Source organism: Myxine glutinosa, chromosome 3, assembly GCF_964187855.1.
Source record: "Myxine glutinosa chromosome 3, kmMyxGlut1.1, whole genome shotgun sequence".
Classification (NCBI taxonomy): domain Eukaryota; kingdom Metazoa; phylum Chordata; class Myxini; order Myxiniformes; family Myxinidae; genus Myxine; species Myxine glutinosa.
In genome coordinates, this window is record NC_136263.1 from 91,142,437 (window position 1) to 91,168,694 (window position 26,258).

A 26,258-nucleotide genomic window follows, 5' to 3' on the forward strand; every position below is an offset into this window, starting at 1 on the left:
CCTCTTCCTGTTCTTATCTCCCTCTGTGGATGGTCTGATTGGGTATTCAGGTCTTGTGTATAGCCAGTATGTAAGGCATAGAGTTAAGTTATGCCTCTTGTTCATTTTCTTTGCTGTACATATCACTGCACTCTTTATTGCTTGTGATTGCTTTGTACATTTTGAATTGTATTCCCCCTTTTTAATCCATTTTCATTACCCTGTGTACATTAAAGTCCTTGAGTTCCCTCGTCATTATTCTTGGTTTGTAAATAATAAAGTCCTTTTGTTGAACTTCCTTTTCAATCTGCCCGTGTTCGTCTTTTCCTTTATTGGTTCAGCACTGCCCGCACATTAAGTTAGACTGGGAGGTTATAATTCCCCATTTAATTGGCTCATATTCAAGTCCGGTATGCGCTAGTGGTAAGCTCGGCCACCCTAATTAAGATCTAATCAAGATAAGATTGGTGCATAACCGAGGGTGCGTCCCCCGATTGGAAAGTCACTTGTGGACTTGGGTGTTGCTGGGGGCTCTACATGCAATTCGGTCCCTACTGTGCACCTCTATAAATTAAATTCCTCATGATCGTCTATTTCGCTATCAGCTTCGTACAGGTAGTGGGCAGTTATTGCCTGCTTGGATCTCCACACCCGGACCGGCCAATCTCAAATGCGTCGTGCGTCTGAGCAAATACGATCCGCTCGTTGACAGGGTACAGATCATTCATGCTAATCCGGAATTCACTCATGTCAAAATGCCGGACAGTCGTGAAACCACTGTGTCCGTGCATCATCTTGCCCCTTGCGGGAAAGCTGATGAGACTGAGACCAGTACAGGGGTTCCTATGGACGGATCTCCGTCTCCTCCTCATTGGTCGCCCGACCCGACCAGGAATGTCTTACCGACTCAGACGCCAGAGTTGATTAGCACTCCGACTGGGGAAGATATTTAGGTACATCTGCCGACAGCTCCGATGTGTATCGAATCCGCACGGGGAGAGAAAGTCGTCGAATGGAGCGCTTTGGTTGGTAGTAATTCCTTGATAGGTGTTCTATGTTATTTTGCATTCTATATACTTGTTTGCTGATTCGTGCTACGTGTATACATTTAAGTAGCTTGCTTGCAATGTTTTTGTATTCTGGGAGGACTGTAGTGAAACATAGGCATGTAAGTTATAGCCCAGGTGTAGTAACATCTTCTGCCCACTAAAGTGCTCTCATAAATATCCACTCGCTGTCTGCGAGGGGCAGACCAGTGACCATTACGCGCTTACTTAGGAAGGTGAGAAATCATATTGGCATGAGGCTTACTTATTTGTATCCTATATGATGTATACTCCTGATGCCTATTAGAGTACTGAAATGATGGTTGTCATGTATTCTTTCTAGATGCTGTTTGAGATTGATTCAGATTAAACTCGGAACGAGAAAGCGGTTGTGAGACTGATTTTTACAACACATGTTACTAGTGGCAGTCCCAAAAGACTGACCTGACCTAAATTAAGATAATATTCGTGCATAACCGAGGGTGTGTCCCCCAATTGGAAAGCCACATGACTCAGGTAAACAGTGGTCAGATGGAGAACCCTGGGAACACATGGTAGACCAATTGGCATTCGCATCCTTGTATCTTGGTACTGCATTGCTCTTTGATGGTCCTGCATAGCGCTGCACCATCAAAAAGACCCCTCACCACGTTGTAAATATTGCCATGTGGACAGGTGCAATATTCTCTCTCTTGTCCTTCGTCTCACTCTGTCCATTTCGTCACCCCATATGACTAAGTAAGGTTAATTGTTATGTCGTCGAGGTATTGTGGGCGCATTGACTTATTTGTTTTTTGTGGTTTGGTTTTACAGCATCGGGTTGTGTTCCTCTTCTTCTTCTTCTGCCCATTGCTAATACATCCAGCTTGTAAATGCGAACTTGTGTCGTCATTACGGAAAGGGAACTCGATAACACATATAGGATGATAGGATTAGTATTTAACCCTAAGACGGGTAAATTGGACAGTTTAAGGTGCCATAAAAAGTGAATCGCCTGTACCTGTTCACTCATGGGATGGATGTTGAGTTGTGTGTCTGGTGTGCTCATATTAACGTTAACGATCGCACGCTGTCCTTTGCGAAGAGTAGGAGAGTTATCGCAGGCACCTTTTCACAAATTATAAATTCCTGCCACTTTCAGTCGAACTTCACGCCTGGCCACCAGGCTCGTGAAAGACTTGGACCATAAACTTTCTGCAGCCGATCCCACGAGGCGGTGGGAATAATATGTTCCGTCAAATAAGTAGTTGTCAAAATGATTTATGCGGACATAATTATACGGTATCTAAGAATACCGACTTGAGAATATCAAATTTCCTTTTGTGGACAGCAGAAATGCTCTCGTCGGTGCAAACCAATAGCGGCTAATGGTGTACACGGAATGTGCGGAGCATCAAAGGAATCGAGAAGAGATTTGCGGCTGATGCGCTCCGATGGGCCATCACCCGAACGCTGCATAATCGCGTTACCCCGAAGGTATGTCCTCTAATGGAGACGCCTGGAAAGCTGCGCATGCTCCTGGAAAAGTTCCAAAACCTCCTCGCTTTGAAACTCAAATCGTGCTCTTCTTCCTCACTCACGTTAATGACGCCGCGATTTATGTCCCAATTGACTTTAATTATAATGAGTCATTTCTCGGCGCTGTGGATGATGGCGGCGGCGGTGCGGGTTTAGTGGTGGTTGTTGCCTGTTGGTGGTGGTGGGGGAGAGGGGAGGGGAGGGGACGCGCGAAGGCCGACTCGACCCGTCGCGCACGCGCAATCTGGGCACGGAGCGCGCGCCTCGTCGTCCAGGTGGTCCGTGAGCGGGGATGATGCACGAGGACACGAGGCGGGATTTGTCGATGTACAAGGGAAACCGGCTGAGATTGTGCGCGAACTTGTCCCGCACGTCGCCAGCACCGACCGTGAGCGATGGCTTTTTGACACCAGGTGGACGCGGTGACCTCAGCGCGCGGAGCCCGAGGTCACGGGTTCGAGTCCGAGACCGGGGAGCGACGCACGGACTGGTCCCGGTACGACGCGTCTGCGAGCGACGCACGGGATGATTTACGCAGCGAAACGGACTTTCTTCATTAAAACAGAAGCGCGCGGTTTGAAGTTTCATCGCGCCGAGGGTTTCCGCGCTCTCGCGATCACGTTCCTTCTCTCCTCTCCGCGCCATCCATCGCGGGATGTCACGGGAAGGCAGGGGAGGGGTGGGGGTGGACGAGTGCGGGGGGAGGAGGAGGACGACGAGAAGGAAGGCGGGGGCAATGTGCGCTCGGCAAAAGGTAAGACGCGCCTTACGCTTTTCAACTTTACGCCGAGTTTTGGGGGCGCATAAGCACCAGCACCGCCGCGACCACCGAGCCTCTCTCTGCGCGCGGGATGGACGTCTCTGTGCAGCTTTTCCGTTCGCTTTGACTCGGGACGGGGATGCGCTTGCTCCGGCTCGGTCGATCACCGCTGCGGCTCGGCCTCTGAGCGCGCGTGGCCATGTGAGCCGATCGGGCGCGCGCGGCGCGCACCTCGGACCGCGCCCCGGGACATGAGGCCCTCCGGCCCCGTCGTGCGGCGACGCCTGTCCGAGCCGCTCGTCGCCGCCTGAACCTCCCGCGCGCCTCAACTCGCCCGTTCGCCGCCGACATGGGACTTGGGATGTGTTTCTTGATTGCCTTCTGCTACGTGTGCCTGGTGTGTACCGAGGTAAGAGCCTTGCGTTTTGGAAACTCCGCTTGGGAAAACAGGTTGGCCGTCGCACCTGTGGACTGTGGTTGGGCATATACTCCACAACTGTGCGCTTAAATGCGATAACGCACAATCAAATTGGCGGGCGGGGCGACTGAGCATGTGATCTGCATTGCCTGTGTCTGCTCGAGGTGGTTGACCGCAGACATGCGTGTGTCTTGAGTGTGTGTGCTTGACCGCAGACATGCGTGGGTCTTGAGTGTGTGTGCTTAACGGCAGACATGCGTGTGTGTGCATGACCACAGACATGCGTGTGTGTGTGATTGACCGCAGACATGTGTGTGCCATGTGTGTGTGTGTGCTTGACCACAGACCTGTGTGTGTCATGCATGTGTGTGCTTGACCGCAGGCACACATGTGGGTGCATGACTGCAGAAATGTGTGTGTGCTTGACCCCAGACATGCGTGTGTCATGTGTGTGTGTGTGATTGACCGCAGACATGTGTGTGCCATGTGTGTGCGCTTAACCGCAGACATGCGTGTGTCATGCGTGTGTGTGCATGACCGCAGACATGCGTGTGTGTGTTTGACCGCACATATGCATGTGTCTTGCGTGTCTGTGCATGCCCGCAGGCATGCGTGTGTGTGCATGACTGCAGAAATGTGTGCGTGCTTGACCGCAGACATGCGTGTGTCTTGCGTGTGTGTGCTTGACCGCAGACATGCGTGTGTCTTGAGTGTAAGTGCATGACCGCAATCATGCATGTGTGTGCATGACCGCAGAGATCTGTGTGTGCTTGACCGCAGACATGCGTGTGGCATGCGTGTTTGTGCATGACCGCAGGCATGCATGTGTGTGCATGACCGCAGAAATGTTTGTGTGCTTGACCGCAGACATGCGTGTGTCTTGAGTGTGTGTGCTTGACCACAGACATGCGCGTGTCTTGATTGTGTGTGCATGACCACAGGCATGCATGTGTGTGCATGACCGCAGAAATGTGTGTGTGCTTGACCGCAGACATGCGTGTGTCTTGAGTGTGTGTGCTTGACTGCAGACATGCGTGTGTCTTGAGTGTGTGTGCATGACCGAAGGCATGCATGTGTGTGCATGACCGCAGAAATGTGTAAGTGCTTGACCGCAGACATGCGTGTGGCATGCGTGTTTGTGCATGACCGCAGGTATGCGTATGTCATGCGTGTGTGTGTGTGCATGACCGCGAGACATGCACTTCGTTCTGCAACTGCAGGACAACCCAGAAAGCAGTTCGGTTATTTCTGCGTTCGACCTAGCACGTTATTGAGTTCTCTTGCAAAGAAGTTCGACGGACGCAGGTGGAGGCCATTAGGCCCATGGAAGCTGCGTAATGGTTGCCAACCTATGCTTTTTATTCTATGGTAAATGCTGAGCGTCAAGCAACGAACCAGAACGTACCATTTTTAGTTCGAACCACCGACCTCCAGACCCAGAGCGGACACTCTAACCATTATGCAACCACAATGCTGACATTTTGTTCCAACTTCCAACTTCTGGATTAGTCATGTCACCTGCTTGCAAAAATGTTTCCTGTGATGCTCCCTGTGTGTTGCACAGAAATCCGAACTACCTCAGGAGATCCTGCAGAAACTGGCTTACGCGGACATCCGCAGCATCAGCGACTTGCAGCGCCTCCTGGAGATTAATACCGTAGGTAAATTCTGCTCGGAACTGTGTCTGGGTTCAAAGTGTGGCCGGTGCGACGTCGCAAGTGAGTCGACGCACGACGAGCGGTAAACAGAGAAACCCGATAGGTTGTTGTGCACTGTTGCAATGGGCAAGGGCGGTCCGCTAAGTATCACGCCCGGTGCACGTGACTAGCTTGTGTAAGGCACCTTGCAGGTAAAAGCTCATGGAAGACCTCCACAAATGTACTTGATTGAGTAGTATAACGCAAGGCTGAAGTGGGTGAGACGTTGCGTTATTGATTCAAGATCGGGGAGAAAGAGGAAAAGGAAGGGGAGAAATGAATGCCCAGCGGAAACAAGTGTGACTGGGAGCATTGCAGAAGGGAGCAAGTTACAGAACAGCAAGTTTTGCTCAGATATTCTGTGGCATATGATGAAAGCTCTATAAAGGTCACAATTATTTCCAAGTCGTGGAGTTGGCAGCGGAAAATTTTTGGCCCAAGCTTTTCACGAACTTGCGAAGGACTCCATGGGATCTTTAACGTCCACCAAATAATGCCGACAGATGGGACGCCCGGTTTAACGTCCATCCGAGGGACGGCACACACATTGATGAATGACACCAGGATGGGTTTACAGCTGGGTCGGGATTCGAATCCAGGCTAGACAGCTTAGAGGTGAGTGTGCGTAACTCCAGGCCATCCTGCCAGCAATCAACATAAAATTTAGACAAACTTAGTCGAACCCGAGAAGCCAGGTTCCAAGGTTGGCAAAATGAGTACCAGCTTACTTGGAGGAATGAGCATTTGAGTATCCTGCGTCGGAGTGGTCACCCATCTAGGATTGTGCCCAATAGCTTAGGAACTGCTTCGGCAGCCATATGTATCTGAAGATGCAAAATGGAGTGGAGTGGTCATCATAATCAACCAAACCTGAGTATGGGAATCAAAAGAGACAAGTGATCAGTGAGGCAACTACACAAGAGGCGGTTTTTCTCTTTTTTATTGTTTTTTTTTGACGTAGCATATATAAGATTGACTTGCCAGTGAACATCAGCTTGTGGACAATTTGACTACAACTTCCTCAATAAATGACAACGAGCTAAAGACAACGATTGCCTATGATAAGTTTAGCGTGTCTTGTTCACTAGCTCGAGATGTGATTGAAGGAAGGGGAATTGAGTTTAGGAATTTTTAAGGATATCAAAGTTATCTAATCGCTGAGTAAAGCACCTAATAATCTTCCTTTGTACTGTACCTTCTGGACTTCAACCTGAGAAGAACTGTGCTTTGGATTTGTCATTCCACAGCAAATATTGTCATCCTAATACTTCCCTTCTCTGGTTTTCCCCGCCTCCTACACCCGCTTTGCACTTCTGCCTGCAGAGGAAGCACCGTCTCCCAGAAGGCCACGCAGCTTAAACATACTCGGCGGTGCGTCCGTGAACAGGAGCCATGTGCATCGCATGCCTCGCAGCCTTGGCAAGTCTTTTTGTTTTTTTCTTGTTAAATCCAAGCCTGGTGTTGGCTTAGCGGTTAGGGTGCCGGCTTGGGATCCTAGGATCCTGGGTTTGAATTCCGCTCGACGCTGAATTAACGCCAGGGGGGTTGAATCGGCCTGTCATCCTTCCGAGGTCGGCAAATTGATTACCAGTTCACTGGTAATTCCCTGTGTGTCAGAAGAGGCGACTAACAGGGTTGGCGGCAGGAAGGGCATCCGGCCATAAAACATCGCTTCAAAAAAAGGGACCAAGGTGCCCGAAATAGGCCAACCCCTGCTCTGCGGGGAAAAATGGCCTCTAAAGGTGGTTCTTCTTGTTAAATCCAACTGGGGTTCAGGAGCAAATTTGCAAATCTGTGCCAACATGGACTTCTAACAAGCATGCAGAAAGAAACATCACTTAATACTAGAACGGCACTTGGTAGAAAACATACCTCCACCAGGCTGAACAGTTTATGTTTTGCATCCCACTGATGGGCCGAATCTGGATTCGGACCTGAACCTAAATCGAATCGGCTTGTTCTTGTCACCTAAACAACTCGTCCACCAAGTTAGTCATAAGTCGTCCATAACTTTTTCAAATATGTTATATATTGCTTTTCGCCGGATCTCTCAATGGTGATGAATCACTTAAAAATTAAATAACTCTCGTATCCGAATCCATATTCAGATCTTCACCACAATGGAATCGATTAGTCCTTGTCACACACATAACCTGTTCACCAATTCTGTCCACAACTTTTTGAGATATCCTGCTATGTATCGTTTTTGGCCCTATCACTCAATGGAGAAGAATCACTTAAAAATTCTAGTAGCCGGACCGAATCCGGATCTTCACCAAAATATAATCAATTCGTCCTTGTCACATACGCTACATCTCTGCAAAATTTCGTCCGAATCCATCCATAACTTTTTGAGATATCTTGTTCACAAACAAACAAACAGACAGATGAAAAATCTGTCAGAGACCGAGGACTTGCCGGAATTAAAAATATGGCGGCCGAACCACGTGACCGATGACGTCATCATTATTTGTTTTCTAAACTAATTTATTCCAAGATTATGCTCAAGAAATTTCATCTTGATCGGATGAAGTTTTTGTACTTGTCAAATTATGACGTCATAATGGAGGCACCTATGACATCATCATTAACATATTTTATTTCCCATGGAGAGTTCTTTACAATGAGCCATGTCTCAATTTTTTTCTATTCAGCACTTTCGGAGATATGGAGGTGCAAAGTTTTTCGGTTTTTCCAAGATGGCGGCCCAACCACGTGACTGATGACGTCATCATTATTTTTTTTCTCCACCAGTTTATGCCGACATGGCGTTCAAGAAATTGCATCTTGATTGGATGAAGTTTTGTACTTGTCGAATTATCGAATTATGACGTCATAATGGAGGCCTTCGGCCGAGAGGGTTAAAAATTGCACACAGTCTATTCCGGGGCAAGACAAATATGTGTGTAAAGTATGGCGATTCTATGTGCAACGATGTAGACGTAGTACTGTGCACAAACATACAAACAGACAGACAAACAGACAAACCAACCAACCAACATACTTGCCGGAATCTTTTCCGGCAAGTAACAAACAAGCAGACAGGGTGAAAACCTAACCTCCATCCACCTTCGGTGGCGGAGGTAATAACAGCGGAGCAATATGTTGGGAGGAACCTAGAACATTGAGGGAAGTCGTACGACTAGAGAAGAGCTATATCTTTATCATGCAGTGCATAACCCTGATTTTCCTCTTCTATTTTGTAGCTGAAGAGGCGCCCCCCTCACTGTGTAAGGCGCGGCCAGTCACATTTGAGATTCCACGCTGGCAGGTTGATGCAACATCTGCAAACTTTCTAGTATGGCCGCCGTGCGTCGAGTTGCGGCGCTGCACAGGATGTTGCAATACGCAGAATATCCGCTGCCAGCCGTCTCGTGTGCGGCACAAACACTTCAAGGTTTGCACAATCTACTTTTTTCCTCTTTCTGGAAATTTTTCCTCGGTTGGATTCCAGCCTTGAACTAATCTTTTGTCATTTGTATACTCGAGCATGCACACAGCCTCCTCTCTCCCCCGTCTGGCCTTTCGGTTTGACCTAGTCAGGATTGCTTGTCTTGTATTCACCGTTTTGTTTTATTTAGAAGAACTAACATTCACAAGATCTGTTCAAAAGAGCTTGCTTATGCGAGCTTTTGTATATCTTCATGACCAGTGCAGATTGTCCTTTGGAGTGGAGCTCCAAGATTCTGGCTTTTATGGAACGAAATCCTCTTTTTGGCAATGTCTCATTTGTTCGTTATCATGCATGACGTGCTAAATGGGTCATCATACGTTCTGCACTGTCGTCAGAAGCATACCCGCTTGTATAAACTGCAGACCACTCTTTCCTCCTCATAATGTACATCACTCACATTACATCTGCTGCCCAGGGTTTTCCATGATTGGAGCTTCATTTCCTTATTCATCGAGCAATAGATAGAATCTTTAATGTAAACAGTCCCAGTAACCTACACCGATGTACTGCAATGTGCCAAAGTTGGGTTCAATGAGAAGGACGTGGTTTTCAGGTGGCAAAGATTGAGTTCGTCAAACGAAGACCGTTGCTGAAGAAAGCACACGTGAAGCTTGAGGAGCACCTGGAGTGCAAGTGCGGCTGCATTCCTAGCCTGAGGGAATGTCGTGGGAGTTACGGTAAGGAATGTTCCAAAATTTATGTTTTTGCCCCGGAAGCAATCTTTTCACCTGACAATTCAAAACGCGCTTTGTCGAATCGGGAAGCAGATATCACGTTTGTTCACCAAAAGCATCGGGTTTGTTTGGGGATTTTGTTGTGTAGAGCCAAAAAAAGTATGAAGGAAAATCAATGCTCAGATATTCCGCATCCAGTGCAAACAGAAATGAACACTGGCTTGCAGGCAGGATGGCTTTGAGTTATGTGCACTCGCCTTTGAGTGTTTAGCCAAGGTTCCTATCTCGATCCAGCTATAAACTGTCACCATGGTGTTTCGCAAGCAGAGCAATTCATCAACGTCTGCGCCCTCCGTCAGAAGAACGTTAAGCCAGAGGCTCATTTGCCAGAACTCGTTGTTGGTGGACGTTAAATATCTCACTGCGTCTTTCACGAAGACGACACAAGATACCGGCACCTTGAATAAATGCCAAATTTCCGTCCAAATCACCTTTAATCGAATGACAGACCTGACCAGTTGACTTGCGAAAGACTTGGGATAAAACTTCTGTACGCCAACTTGACAGGGAGTTTGAAATAATTGGTTCCATTAAAGAAGTAGTAATAGTAGTAAAGACAGAAATGAGCACTCTGGTTTTTAGACTCTGGTGCTGAGCTCCCACCTCTGGTTTTTAAGTTAAAATCTGATGAGCCTATTGCTTTACAGCCTTGTAGTCTACAATAAGCTCCTCTACATCATGAAAATAGATAATGATTGTGCCGATACTCCTAGGAGAGTGTCCGGGCACTCCCGGCACTCCATCGACGGCTCCAGGCTGGAACTGATTCTGGCTGAGGACGTGGTTGTACCCCTGATGAGGTGCCCCCTGTAGATTAGGGCAGCATTTCGTAATTTGGCCACGGTGCTGGTGATAGATGGCTGACTCTTCACATAGACACCCTGGGATCTTTAACGTCCACCAACTAACGCCGGCAGATGGGACGCCCAGGATGGCACACACACTGATGAATCACTCTCCCTGTGAAACACTGGGCTGAGATTCAAACCCAGGCTGGACAGCTTCGAGACAAGTGTCTGAACGGACTGACCACCTTGCATCCTACAATCCCCGTCGTTCTGTTTTCTCAGCATGCGGATAAGGTCCCCTTGTTCCAAGTTCCTTTTGAAATTGATATCGGTGCAGCAGCAGCAGCAGCACCGGCCCTCTTTCCTCCAGCCACCTGTTACGCCGTTGCTTTATATTCCACTATAAAGTCACAGTAATGGAATTATGCTTTTCAAGCCAAACTTTGGCATAAAAAGCCTTCAGTCACCAAAATATTATCTGACATTTATGCTATGCCTCCTCACACCTGCCTTCCATTGGAGGCCGCAGCTTTATACGCTGCTCCATCCCTTCATAACCATGTCTGTATGTAACCCTTCAGAAAAACAAACAGTTATCATGAGTTAAGCAACAATTTAACAAGTGGCGGCAACAGATGGCACTCCCTAGTCAGTGGGTCTGCTGTCACAGGCCTATCTTAAAACTGGAATCAAAGTTGCTGCCAAGTGCAGAAGGCCGCACCCGAAGCCTTGAGTAAAGTTTTCCTATAGGTCTACTCCAAATACACATGGTGGGAACATTTCGATGTTGTATTTTGAGCAACTTCTGGCATTTGGCATGATCCCTGAGAGGCTTTGCTGCCATCAACATGGAACGATCCACTGATTTCACTGACTGCTGCACTTTTCTCATGTGACTCAGTGCGGTGAATGGTGCTTTGATCCTGTCAGTGCTGCACCACATTGTCTTTACAGTCACAACACCAGCATTCCTAGACAAGTTGTTAAAAGGTTATCAAATTAGAATGTACTTTTGCCCTATATGCTTATTGCATGTGCAAATGTGTAGGGAAAATTTGAGGGCATGGGCGGCAAGTGAAAAATAAAAATGTTTTTTTTATGTCTCACTTCTCATCTGTGCTATGTGCATTTCCCCTCTCCCCCTTCTCCCCACCCTATCTGCCCCCCATTACACCGACACCCATATCCTCCTGAATTCCTCGCCTCTCACTCCCCACCCTCTCTCTCTCTCTACCCTCCATTGCACCTACACCCATCTCCTCCTGAACTCCCTTCTCATTCCCCACACTATCTCTACCCCCATTACACCAACACCCATATCCTCCTGAACTCCTCCCCCCTCATTCCCCACCCTCTCTCTGCCCCCCATTACATCTACACCCACCTCCTTCTGAACTCCTCCCCTCATTCCACACCCTCTCTCTGCCCCCCATTACATCTACACCCATCTCCTCCTGAACTCCCCCCTCATTCCACACCCTCTCTCTGCCCCCAATTACCCCTACACCCATATCCTCCTGAACTCCTCCCCTTTCATTCCACACCCTCTCTCTGCCCCCATTACACCTACGTCCTACACCCATCTCCTTCTGAACTCCTCCCCCCTCTTTCCACACCCTCTCTCTGCCCCCAATTACCCCTACACCCACCTCCTCCTGAACTCCTCCCCTTTCATTCCACACCATCTCTCTGCCCCCATTACACCTACACCTATCTCCTTCTGAACTCCTTCCCCCTCATTTCACACCCTCTCTCTGCCCCCATTACACCTACACCCACCTCCTCTGAACTCCTCCCCGCTTATTCCCCACACTCTCTGCTCCCTATTACACCTACACCCATCAACTCCTGAACTCCTCTCCACCCCCCTCTCACCTTTTTTTCTCCAGCTCATCTACCCTTCCATTTTCTCTCTCTTTTCTGCTCATTACCTCGATTCTCACCCTTCTTCCCCACCCCATTGCATGCATACATAGATGGCCCACTTCTTCTTTTGTGTATTTTGATAATTTTTTGAAAGTCTTTTTCTTTCACGAATAAATTTTCAACCAAAATGTGTTTTCCTAGGTTCGTCTTCGCAGCACTGTCAAGATCGTGGTTGTGGCACAGGTGAGGATGATCTCACGTTCTAACATTAACAAGGTGCTCATTTATAGTACAGCATTAAAAATAGAGCCAATCACTCATCAATGCTGTATGAGGTCAACTGTCTCAGATTGGTCGTGCGAAGCCTATTGATGGGAGGTTACTTCATGCTTACTGATGTGTTTCTTGGTAAGGATACTGAGTAAGTGTTTACTGAAATGTAAACGATTCATTGGATGGATCCAGTCCCCTGATATTTATTGTGGAGAGGGTGCGGTTTGGTAAGGGAACTTAGAACAGGACGTCTAGGGTGGAAAGAGTGTGGCCTTCAGGAGGTTTATATACTGTTAGAGAAACTATATGAAGGGATTGATCAATCGATTTTAGATCTTCCAAGAAAAGGTGTTTGGATGCTGTGCCATCCCACTATAGCTGGTCTATGTGATCCAAGTTGTGACCAGAGCCGAGAACATCATGGTGTCAGGATGATGAACTGCACATCCTGGAAAAATACGAAGGATTAATTGGGGATGTCTTACCATTTGCCAAGTTTTCTCATGGGCCTTGAGATGCCTTTATTAGTGTTTTGACGAAAGGGAAATTCTCATTCCCACTGTGGCAAATCCTATATTGCCATGGGAAATCTATCATTATTTTCACCATAATGCCGACCTTGATGCAACAAGAGAGCTCAACTCTTTGTTTGTGTCTCCATAAGCTTTGACATATAAACGACTCTTGGACAAATTTCATGATTTATGTAGGCAATCCTCAAAACATTCATTCGCTCATTCAATGTCATTAGCACCACAAAACAAAGTTAATACCATTCCTCACAAAAAATTGCCAACCATTATCAATAAGAAGGTAACCACACATTCTTTGCCGCTCAGCGAGCTAGGTATCGCATAAAGACAAAAAGGGCACACCAACTGGTGTTCCTCACAAATCCTTGTTTTGTAAAAGTCAAGGAAGTAAAAATGAAAGTGCAGTACAGACTGTTCGTGGTTTGTGGTTAATATTTATTGTCTACTCTTGCAGGCGACTATCTGAATATTGTTGCCGTGGGGGCTAGAATAGGTGTGACGTGACTTCAGACAAACGTTTCAGTTCCAGGACCAAGTTTTTTTTGTTTTTTCAAGTTTCACAATATATATTCTTCCATATCTATATTCTATATTTATTATCATATATATAAAACAAAGTTTTTGTTTGTTTGTTTGTTTGTCTGCACACGCGAATCTCCTGAACGGTGAAAGATAGGAGGTGGCGAGGCCCACCTCGGCCGGGCTGGGCCCATTTCGCAATAAATCTTCTTCTTCTTTCAAAATTCTCTTGAAGTACAACTTATGCACTTGATAGGAATATCTGACTGATTGCAACACATGCTTTGAAAATTCTCTCTCGCGGAGTCCGACAGAAGAAAGAACAAGGAATCGTTGAGCACTAACTGATACTGGGCTCGCGTCAGACCTACTGGATGTACAGAAGATTAAATTCATTCAAAAAGAACCCGGGCAACGCCGGGTGCATTCAGCCAGTATGATATAAAGACTAGTTATAACAGTCTCATATACTGTCTTTCCTGGTGCCGGGTTCCATGAAATCAAATGAATCAATCACTATAAATGTTGATCTGTCTGTCTGTGTGTTACCTATACACTCCTACACCTTAGGGTGGATTTGGACCAAATTTGGCACAAAGGTAAAAGGCTGTACTGGCCAGGTTTTAGCGTCGATAGCGGTTCCTTCGGCCACTGGGAAACCCCTGGGATAAAATGATAGGGTATACTTCCTCGCTGTTGCAGTTGGTTTGAATAGCGCCACCTTTGGTGAAGTTGAGCACTACAGGATGGATTGAATTTACCCAGACAACTGCCGAACTGTCATATTCTGTGGTTATTGGTGACATCACCATGGTTAGCTTTTCCCGTCGCTGGGAACGGGTACTTTTGCTCGTATATTATAAAACCTCACGATGAGAAGACTATTATTCATTTTAACTGTCCATGCTGTTTTATCAAGATAATTATATTCAAAATTATTTTCACCAATTTCCAAAAATGCAAAACATTCCACCCTTTTGAAAAAAAATTTTGAACAAACTGAATACATATTTTCTACCAACTAATGGTTTTCTCAGAAATTTCCTTCACTGGTACACATTTGTTTATATTACATTGATGTTAATATCAGTGTTTTTGTTGTTGTGACTTTTTCATAACATGATAAGGTATACTGAGTATGGCTTTTATTGATAAATGCTTTTCAGAAAAGCTGCATACCACACAATAAATTCTGTGAATTTGGCACGGTGCAGGTAGACCTCTAGAGCTGAAGTGGCTCGTCCAGACTCACTGACATTGATGTCGTAACCCACATCTATCCATGATATTTACTGAGATTCTGGCTAACACTGTCCCCTTGTTCACCATCAGCTGATTCTCCTGCTGACATTGTCTAAGTCTTTTGTCTGCCTATTCCCTTCTGCTCCATTGTCAGTGCTTCGTACTTTCACCCTCGGTCACCCAGATCTATCATGACCATCACCCTCTCTAATAAGATAATTAAACAGTGGATTAGAACACCAGACAGCACTCACTGTTCATGCACTAGTGTGGTGACATATCATTCATGTTGTAAAAGGACAGTCCTTGATCTTCCTTGATGTCTCCATGGAATGTTCATGGTTTCTCAAAGGTGATGTTTCAAAGACTTTGTTGTTCATTGTGGTTGGCCCTTCAGGAATAAGCTACTTGATTTGCAGAACTTTTAAAAATATCCCCATAAATGGTGACTTTTCACTTTGTAATAGCTGAAGCAGCTGTTTTAAATTTACCTGAATGAGAACTCTTTACCTGTTTCTTAAAGAAGACTTTCCTTTTATTCTTATTCATGAGGGGAAATGAGGAGTGGCTGGTTGGGGTGTGGGGGGATGAGGGATTCAATTGGGTTGGCGTGTTTGGTATTCCCATCTGAACACTCGGCTAATGATGTTGGGATCACAGGTTCAAATCTTACATAGTGTCCATTATACCCGAACGTCCTTGCAATTGATGTAAAAGTACATTGATATCTCGTAGTCTGGGCCTTCTCCTCCACACAATATATGTGTGGCCTTCAGGAGGTTACAAGCTCCTCCGTGATTCTCAGACACTGTAAGAAAAAAAAACCAAGCATTCACGTGAGAAAATCCACAATTCATCTTCAGTAACAAAATATTACCTCCGCCACCCAAGGTGGACGGAGATTATGTTTTCACCTGTCTGTTTGTCTGTCTGAAAATAGGATATCTCAAAAAGTTGTGGGTGGATTTGACCGAAATTTGGTGGACATGTTTCGGTATGTGACATGGACGAATTGACTTAATTTGGGTGAAGATTCGAATCAGGATCCGGATCAGAGAATCTTTTTTAATGATTCTTCACCATTACGTGATAGGGCTAAAACTGACATATAGCACAATATCTCAAAAGGTTATGGACGGATTCGGACAAAACTTGGTGACCAGGTTGTGTGTGTGACAAGGACGAACGATTCTAATTTGGTGAAGATCCGAATCCTCATCCAGATATGATAATTTTTTTAATGATAGGGCCAAAAACACACACACACACACACACACACACACACACACACACACACACACACACACACACACACATATATATCTGTGCAGTCTGTGTTGTGTTGTGTTGTCTTGTCACTGAACTACTTTCTAAAACTCTTGTGAAATCGTACCAAACTTCTGGTATGCACATATCTCTCTCGTCGGTATGTCCTAAGGGTATTTTTTTTTGAAAAATTTTCCAATTATTATTATTATTATTTTTGAATTTTTTCAGGAAAATGTTTTTTTTTCAACTTAAGTTTTCAACTTCAATTGTTTATAAAATGTGATATCACGTATATTACAAATACATTTGTGCAAAATAATTGTTTGAATAATGATTGGTTTAAACCATGACAAAACGGCAACTCGGGTACAGTCATTTATCTATATATCGACACATCTGGGCAGTGTCTGTGTTGTCACTTAACGACTCCCTCAAACTTTTGTTTCCGTGGTTGTGAAGTGATTTTAATAACGTTGTGGTGGTTTTGAATCACGTGGTGGTGAGGTGTTTTGAATTACGTGGTGGTGAGGTGTAATCGTCCCAAACTTCCAGTCTGCACCTACCCCTCCCCTGAGCATGTGCTGAGGAGTTCTTTCTTGAAAAAAAAAAAATTCAACCTAAATCTTCAACCGAAATTGCTTATTAAAATGTAATATCACAAACACTACTAATACATTTGTGCAAAATAATTGTTTGTATTGTGATTGGTGTAAATCATGACAACACAGCAACTCAGGTACAGTCATTAGCCTCAGCTAAAATAAGCCCGTTCCTCAGCAACGACGCGCGAGCCGAGCCAAGCTAGTATATATATATATATAAATCCTGTATAACATGATATTTCAAAAAGTTGTTGACGGATTATGACAAAACTTGGTGAATGAGTTTGTTAGGTGACAAGAACAAGCCGATTGGATTTCGGTGCAGGTCCGAATCTAGATCCGACCGGTCATTGGGATACAAAACATAAATTGTTGAGCCTGGTGAAGGTATGTGCTCTACCTATTGCCATTCTAGTTCAGGTCTTGCATTTGGCCTGTGTCAATGTCAAGCTGCAAAACCTGATGCTCTCTCAGTATTTTCAGCACCCAGTGTATGCAAACTTTAGGAAATTGCATGCATACCAAATTTTACTTGGATTGTATCACAGGATTATCCCAGCCATCATATTCAACATCATTTGACAATTTTATCCCCTGACACTTCATTAATATTTTAGTGTTTTTTCTGGTTGTGCCTTTTATGGGCCAATCTGAATCTGGCAATGGAACCTTCCAAGGAATCTCCTTTGAAAGTGTTCCGTCCAGCTGCAGATGGTTTTCCTTGTTGGGGCACCTATTTTACAAGAAAGATTCGGGGAATGTCGCTCAAATGGGATGCCGTCCAAGATGGGACAGCGCAATGTTTCTTTGAACAGCGGCATTTGGAAGAAAGTTAAAAGTGTTGTTGAGCTCGGTCCGATAGGAAGTTCCGAAGTTCAATATACTTTGAAACTCCTTGCAATCACATTCACAGTGATATTTTAAAATGAAAAATGATTGTGCGCTGTTTTGGGCTACGCCTTGTCTTGCGCAAACTTCTCGGATATGCGCTAAACAGTGCGGGTACCGCACACCTCCCTATTTCTCCAGAAACTAAAGGTGGATGGGGGTTTTATTTTCACCCCTGTGTTTGTTTGTTTGTCTGTATGTGAGCAAGATATCCTACAAAAGTTATGGATGGATTCAGATGAGGTTAGTGGACAGGTTGGGTGTTTGGTGACTTGGGTGGTCATAATTGATTCGATTTCGGTGAAGATATGGATCCACATACTAGAACTCTTAAAGTGATTCTTTTCCATTGAGAGATGGGGCAAAAAATAATAGATAACACGATATTCTCAAAAAGTTGTGGACGGATTATGACTAAACTATGTGGATGAGTTGGTTAGATGACAGGAAGAAGCCGATTCGATTTTGCTTCAGGTCCGAATCCAGATCTGGCCTATCAATGGGCTAGAAAACGTAAACTGTTGAGCCTGGCGGAGGTATGCTCTTCTCTGTACCGAGTGCCGTTCTGCTTCTTTTCTGTCATTTTCTGTTTTCAGAAACACTCGCTCACAGTAAATGGTTCAGGAGCTGCAAGGAAAAAAGGGCAAATCAAACGAGAGGGTTTACCTTCGATATGCATCTGTTTATAAACTACATTCACACACATTGTTAATTCAATTATTCACTGGTAACCGCTATGTCCTGAGAAACAAACAAGAGCCACGGGAAGTTGCATAATAGTCCGGTATCGTGTGTGTGTGTGCGTGTGTGTGTGTGTGTCATTGTTTTGTTATCTACATATACGGATTTCAGAAGGTGAAACAGAGCCCTCTCAGGTCTTAAAAGTATCCACCTCCATGTTTGCATGTGTGTGTATATTTGAGTGAGTGTGCACAGGTGTGTGTGTGTGTGTGTGTGTGTGCATGCAATTGTTGCTGTTGTTGACTGTTATTTCCACACGTGGGTGGGTTTCAGCAGATGGAAGGGAGACCTACCCGGTCGCAAAGTATTCACCTCCATGTGTCCGTGTATCTTTGAGTATGTGTGCGCAAGTGTGTGTGCATGCAAGTTGCTGTTGTTGACTGCTATCTCCACACGGTGGGTTTCAGCAGATTAAACGGAGACCTACTAGTCTCAAAGGATCCATCTGCGTTGTGTGTATGTGTGTTTTTTTGCATCTCATACATGAGCCTTATACACCGTAATAAAGATTTACATTTATATTTAACATACAAATCACATATTATCCAAGTTCAATTCACCACCAAGTTATTCATACCAACCAGTCATTTTTAATAAATACCGGTATGTGTATGTACTCTGTTTGCTCCTTATGTGCATATGCAATGGTTCCTCAGTCAGGCCATGGCCTAATGAATGAAAATGAATGAATGATCGTTTTAAGGCCATTTTCCCCGCTAGAGCGGGGGTTAGCCTTGCGGGCCCCATGACAATTATGGTTCCCCGTTTGAGGCAATGTTTTTATGGCAGGATGCCCTTCCTGGCACCAACCCTTAGTCACCTCTTACGATGCGTAGGGATACGGTGTACCTATTCTAAACTGGGGTACACACCAGGATCATTCATCCCAGCAAGCTGGTACTCAATTTGCCGACCTCGGAAGGATGACAGGCTGAGTCAACCCCCCTGACGTTAATTCAGCGATCGACCGGGATTCAAACCCAGGATCCTAGGATCCCAAGCCGGCACCCTAACCGCTAAGCCAACACCAGGCTATTAGTCCATGGCCTAATGTAAGAGTATATAAATTAAGCAAAATGATTGTTTCGTTGAAGGGATTGTTTATACCTCGTTGGAATAATCATGAATGAACATGTCTAGAAAGAGGGCAATCAACCTTCATGCCAAGCATTGCTCTCTAATCATTGGCCATCATGTTCTGGTATGCATTATAAAACATTTTAGTACCGTAGTTATTGGGGGAGTACACTAGAATACATGGGAATTACAGTTGCTGTACGTTACAAACAGTTCAATTCAGTGGTAAGCCAAATCTACGTGATAGGTAATGTACATGCATTGTGCAAGGTAAGGTGTGTACGTTTTCATAGGTAATGCGCAGTAGTGTTGGTTTGGTTGTATATAATGGAATGTGTGATAAGGAATACATAAAAGTCTCTAAACAAGGAAGGTAAAGTATGAAGGTTAAGCTTTGGGTATAGAGAGCTAGAAGTTGAAATTGCATCGCCTAATTGACTGTTTGGACAGAGCCGAGATCGTGAACCTACTGATGCGGGTTTATGGCCGAGATTGTGGTCCAATATTTTTTCAATTTTTTTACCGTCAGGTTCATAGTGAAACTTATATGTAAATGTCCTGCAGAAGAAAGACATTAGTAGACATGCATGTGATTTTACCTGAATTTCAAGGACAAAGAATACACAATTGGCAAATCAAGAGTGTACATGGCATTTGAAACCTCAGATCCCAGCATCACAAGCCAGAGGTATACAGGTATACATGGGAATGCTAAACAGTCCAACCCAAACGACTAACCTTGTACTTCTCCAGGTAGCAGTTGCAAATAACCGGTTAATCATTTTCAAACCCGGAGTTTGGAAACGTATTTCAAAGGGCACGATGTGTAATGACCAGGAAAGCAAATCTGTTCATGAAGTAGCTTGTGCGTACAGTAAATTACATGCAGGAAGACTATATCATACATAACAATAAATGCACCATTGTGTGGGTGTCAGATTCTAACCTGTGCAATTCAGTTGGCATGTTGAGTTAAAGTGCTTCGATAATTAAGGGGGCCATACAGATTGTACAGTCATGGCCAAAAATATTGGCACCCTTGAACTTTTTTCAAATAATGCACCATTTCTTCCAGAAAATAGTTTATATTAAAAAATATTTTGGTATCCACATATGTATTTCTTTGGTTTTCAGTGGAACAAAACAAAAAAGCTGAAAAAAATACTAAATCTTAGCTTATTCCACACAGAAATCCTAAAATGGCCTGGACAATATTATTGGCACCTTTTAGAAGTTGTTAAAAATAATTAGATTTCAAGCCGGTGATTCTCCTTTACTTTGGAATTTAACTCACCTGTGGTAAGTTGCAGGTGCCTGCAATATATAAATCGCTCATTCAACCAGTTTGAATAGAGAAAAGGAGTCATTCTGCTGTTTTGTGTCATTGTGTGTCCCGCAATGAGCATGGAGAAAAGAAAGAAAACCAAATAATTTTATGAGGAGGTCAGACACAAGATTGTAGCCAAGCACGGACAATCTCAAGGCTACAAGTCCATCTCCAGAGACATTAATGTTCCCATATCCACCGTACGCAATATTATCAGGAAGTTTAAGGCCCATGGCGCTGTAGCCAACCTCCCTGGACGTGGCTGCAAGAGAAAACCTAATCTAAGATTGCAGCGAAGGATTGTTCGAATGGTGGAGAAAGCACCTCAAATCAACTGCCAAACAGATTCAAGCTGACCTTCAGACCCAAGGTACGACCATTTCAACTCGCACCATCCGTCGCCAACTCAATGAAAGGGGGTTCTATGGTAGGAGACCCAGGAGGACTCCACTGCTGAGAGCGAGAGACAAAAGAAAGTCCGACTGGATTTTGCCAAAACACACCTGAACAAGCCAAAATCCTTCTGGGAGAATGTCCTGTGGACAGATGAGACCAAATTAAAGCTTTTTGGTAAAGCACATCATCTCTGTTTACGGAAAACAAAATGAAGCCTTCATAGAAAAGAACACCTTCCCTTAAGTCAAACATGGTGGAGGTTCAGTGATGTTTTCTGGTTGTTGTGCTGCCTCTACCACTGGGTGCCTTGAATGTGTGCACGGCATCATGAAATCAGGAGATTACCCAGGCATTTTGGAGCGCAATGTTCAACGCAGTGTCAAAAAGCTGGGTCTCCGTCGAAGGTCATGGGTCGTGCAGCAGGACAATGACCCCAAACACACTTCAAAAAGCACCCAGGAATGGTTCAGGACAAAACACTGGACTGTTCTGAAGTGGCCAGCAATGAGTCCAGATCTAAATCCCATTGAACACCTGTGGGAGGTTCTGTAAACAGCAGTTGGGAGAAGGTACCCTTCAAATCTGGGAGAACTGGAGCAGTTTGCACAAGAAGAGTAGGCCAAACTGGCAGTAGAGAGGTGTAGGAAGCTCATTCATGTCTGGAGGAAGCGCTTGACTGCAGTTATTTTGTCCAAAGGCTGTGCTACCAAATATTAAGTCAAGGGTGTCAATAATTTTGTCAATGCCATTACTGTTTATTTTCTGATTTAAAAGGATATATTAAGTTCTGAATCAAACTCCATCGAACTCAGAACAAAGGTTCTGTAATATTAACAGTGAAATTAAGAATTGTGGAGACCAAATACTTTTGTCAATTTCAACTTATTTTTGGAGAAGATTGTATGTTATTTGAAAAAGGTGCAAGGGTGCCAATATTTTTGGCCACGACTATATGCCCACAAAATGGTGGATTTTATAACAACTGCCCCCACCCACACCCAGCCCAAACTCACTTTCATCATACCTACACTTTTTCCTCCTTTCCTATAATTCCCTTCTCCATCTTTTGCTTCCTATTTTCAATCCTCCCCGCCAACCCCACCAACTGGCAAGCACTTCTTCATTCAGGGCATACATAATACTGTATATATATAGACCATGAACAGCAACAACAACATCTAGATACTACAACTATCGGGGATGCCTCTTCATGGTGGTTGACTGCTAAGTTGACCCCCCAATGCAAGTTGGGGGCCAAATCTTCCATATTCTTCCCTGCTGCCCGGATTCATCAGGGCAGCGCAGTCACGGTCAGAGTGCCGATCAGTCCCCATGGACTAGTCGTTTCCCTCTTGTCCCTCTCTCTCTCTCTAACTCTGTCATGGCCTTGACTTTGTGAAGGCGGGGTACACCATCCTGGATGTGAGGGATCTCTGTGTCGCTCCTGCAAGATCGACCGGCTGTCTCCATGTCATGGGCCTGTTCAAGAGAACTGTCTGGGAATATACAACAACAACAACAACAACAACCAGATAGCTCATATAACACCTTACCCAACACAGTGTGCAAGTATGTAATTACATTTTAATAAAATAAATATTATAAAGGCCGTATACGAAAAATGATTCCAGATGTTTAACGCCATTGATGAACAATGCTATTAGGCCACCATTAGGTGGCATTAGGTGGCTAGGTGGCCACCATTAGGCCATTAGGTGGCTATTAGGCCACCTTATCTAACATATTACAACAGTTCTTTATGGCTGTTGTTTGTGTCCTTTATAACATCCTTGAAACAGTAAGTTTCCTGTTTGGAATGATTTTTTGTTTCACTGCCAGACAGGTAGACAGTAAAAAGATTATCTTATTCCTCCTTTCACATGTGCGATCGGGACAAATTCAGAGCCAAATTACTGTTAAACTACAGGTTCGTTTTCCGATTTGTGTTCAAAATATAACATTTAATTGAAATAAAATTGTTCCACGATCATAAACTGACGTTTTTGGACGGACGGATGGACAAACAGAAGTGAACCAATTGCTTAGACCCAGTTTTTGTGTTGCGTGCACAAGGTAATAACAACATGGGCCACCATTGCCATTTGGAAACATGTGCCTGAATTCTGATAGAGTCTTATAATCCTGGATTGGCCTCATCAGTCATCTATGGACCCTCAGATAAAATCACCATGGAAGATTATCCTCATCGACTCTAGGGATAGCTGAAGAAGAATGTATAGAAAACCCAAAGCTGTATCAATCGTAAAGCAGAGAATATTGTAGACTTGTAATATGGACCTTGGTAATTTTTGGTGATGCAATTGATTTTATCATAAAACATCGATATTATGAGATCATTCCTTGAATCTCTTCACCTTCTGTCTTCGTATACTTCTCTAGAGGAACAATTTGTTAAAGCTTGTGTCAATATTCCTCGTTTGTGCCTTGCAGGAGTAAGATGAAAAACAGAGCAGCGGGCCACTCTTGACTTTTCACGCCGGATTTACAGAGCACTGCACTTACTACTGCGATGCAACTTTCGAAGGTTGGATTCGAACTCTGGCAGTGCAGCGATCAATAGATGCCGGACGTATCGGAACTTACAGCAAGGCTGTTCAGGAAGGGGCACAACACCTGGCGAGCCTGGACATTGTGGAATGCCCTGCATCTTGTACTTTGTCCAATTCTCCATGGGATTGCTTCAGCATTTTCTTTGCTTGCCTCCCCATTGTGGGCGACCTTGTGCGAAAATGCCTTGTGCGAAACACAAGCGGACGCAAAGCTGGCCAAGCGTCTTCTAGGAGATGGATTTGGCCAGAAAGGTATCAGCCAATCACTGCCTCAGGAGTTGAGCTTTTGCGGCTGCGTTCCTTTTGTTCTGTTTTTTTACACGTTGCAGCGCAAGTTGCTGGAGGCAGGCACAGTAGGTATGGACTGCTTATAATGTACAATCAAACCCACAGCAGCACATCTCTGCCTTATTACAGAAAGAATGTTTCCGAGCTACTCGTCTCTTGTGCTCCATCGCTGTGCAAGACAGGTGTGATAGTAAATGCCAAACTCTTTACCTTATGGCAATGATTTAACCTCTAAGTCCGTGATTGATGTTACTCTTTCAGCATTGCTGGTTAAAGAAAAAAACAAACCAAAGTGTTGGAATTGCATGATATTACAAATACATTCAATGATAAGTACAGGCACGATTAACATAAGCTTGAGGTGCTCTATTAGCTTCGTGGTGCTTAACCTGTAAATCCAAGGAGACTGGAAATAAAATCATCTTTTTGTCAAAACATTAAGATTTATGGAGGATTGATCAATAAGTACGTGGCCTAACATATAAGTAGAACATCAAGGTGACTGTTCAGTAGAAGTTTGTTTTTTAAACAAACAAACGGTAGAAATACAGCTATTTTGTTAATTTCGGTTGTTGGCCTTTTATGTCAGGCTATGAACTTGCTGATAACCCACCCTTATGTGTGGTCAGTGAACTGGCTGGCCACTGATAATTTTTGGGACATTATAAGGAACTTGGACACTGAAGGAGGCCATTTGGCCCATCATACTTTCGCTTTAAAACAGCACATTCGTTAAAGCTACCAGTTTTATTGACTTATTTTCATGGGGGAGCGGGTACTGGAGATGAGAACAGTGGGGAAGGCACAGGAACACCACCAGGGTGTTTTATTCTTCTTTATTGTTTGGAGTGTGTTGGAGGAGGGGGTGTAGGAGGTTACAGGGTAAGGAATAAACAATCACTGACAGCACATTCACATTGATGTTTAAATGCTGTATGCATGAACTACAAGTAGTGGACAAAAAAAATGGAAACACCTTGGTGTATGAGGGACACCAAGCAACGGCTTCCACACAAGTGTGGCCCATATTTTAATTAAGCAAATAACATCCCAGCATGCTTAGGGTCATGTATAAAATGCTGCACAGGCATGGTTGCATATAATTTTGGCAAGCATGGCTGCAATAGGAGATCCTCCCAATTTCCCCATCCACAGAGCACTTGTGGTTGTCCAATGGATTGATGGGCATGACACTGATGGTATCCATATGTCATGGCCATCTCAGTCACCAGATCTGAACCCAATCGAGCATTTATGGGATATTCTGCAATGATGCCTTAGACGGCATTTTCCACCTCCATCAAACAGGTGTGTTGTTTGACTTTCTCGTGGAAGAATGCTGCCGCATCCTTCCTGTAGGATTCCAGACGCCGGTGAACTCTATGCCACGGCCCATACAGGCCGCCGTACTGGCCGTACGTGGTGGCCCAATGCCCTACTAAGTGACTTTACATTGGTGTTTCCATTTTTTGTCCACTACCTATATATTGTTTATATTACATTACAAAAGCTTTTCCCGACTTAAACTTCTTAACACCTAGCCGAATATTAAAGCAGCAGTTTGGCATCCATTTATGACAAATAATCATTATACTGTAATCATAATCCATAATCATAATGATCACTGAAATCTAAACTTGCACACATCCACTGCCACAGTTGAACTCCCCCAAAAACCTCCTTCAGCCAAATAACTTTAAGTTGTAAAAGAAACCACTTGCTTGAAGATCCTACATCTCCCAGGGCAAAGTTTAGTCATTTTATTCTCACCCAGCCCCATTCATGCTTGGTGCATTCTTTCAAAGTTGAGGTTGTTTTTGCATTACACCATTTGCTTTGAGCCACTCGAGGGCTTAGTAAATGAGTCCTTTCTCACTTCTTGCCTTGTTTACCTTCTCAGACTATTTAAATATGATAGCAGGTTTTTATACATCACAGAAGAGCAACAACTGTGCTTTTTTTCATGCCGGCTCTGCGATAATTTTGTGCTGTTCAATTTATCATCGGCCTTGTAGAGCCAAGTTCATAATCCAAGCATGTGCTAAATAACATCTCATTGTCTTTGTCACCATGGTAACTACGTAAGTCATAAATGCATTGAATTACTAACATCTGGTTTCTGTGACAAATGTTTATTTTTTTAATTGCCAAAATTGTAAATCTGCCTTAATATTTTTCTCTGTGTCCACTAAACTTTAATATTATGTGACTTGACGGAATGTTGTGACTTCCTGCCGAGAGCCTCCTTCATTCTTAAGCTCAGTATTAACTTG

The 26,258-nt window shown here is 44.4% G+C and overlaps 1 protein-coding gene across 2 annotated transcripts; it reads left to right on the plus strand.

Annotated features, from left to right (window-relative positions):
- Positions 1–2,660: 2,660 nt before the first annotated feature.
- Positions 2,661–26,194, plus strand: PDGFA (platelet derived growth factor subunit A). Of its 2 annotated transcripts, none has more exons than XM_068110514.2 (7): positions 2,661–3,297; positions 5,286–5,382; positions 6,742–6,837; positions 8,625–8,815; positions 9,426–9,549; positions 12,462–12,503; positions 23,579–26,194. In XM_068110514.2, the coding sequence occupies exons 1-7, from the start codon at positions 3,199–3,201 to the stop codon at positions 23,587–23,589; spliced, it is 660 nt and encodes a 219-aa protein (XP_067966615.2). In that variant the 5' UTR covers positions 2,661–3,198; the 3' UTR covers positions 23,590–26,194. The 2 variants fall into 2 exon arrangements, with proteins under 2 accessions (XP_067966615.2, XP_067966614.2); XM_068110513.2 differs by having other exon boundaries at positions 3,284–3,712.
- Positions 26,195–26,258: the final 64 nt, after the last annotated feature.

Bases quoted from the DNA above. Each gene is read 5' to 3' on its own strand.
- PDGFA (XM_068110514.2), top strand. From the start codon at position 3,199: ATGTCACGGGAAGGCAGGGGAGGGGTGGGGGTGGACGAGTGCGGGGGG. The intron at 8,816-9,425 runs GTTTGCACAATC...CGTGGTTTTCAG, and splicing joins TGCGGCACAAACACTTCAAG to GTGGCAAAGATTGAGTTCGT. The intron at 9,550-12,461 runs GTAAGGAATGTT...GTGTTTTCCTAG, and splicing joins GGAATGTCGTGGGAGTTACG to GTTCGTCTTCGCAGCACTGT.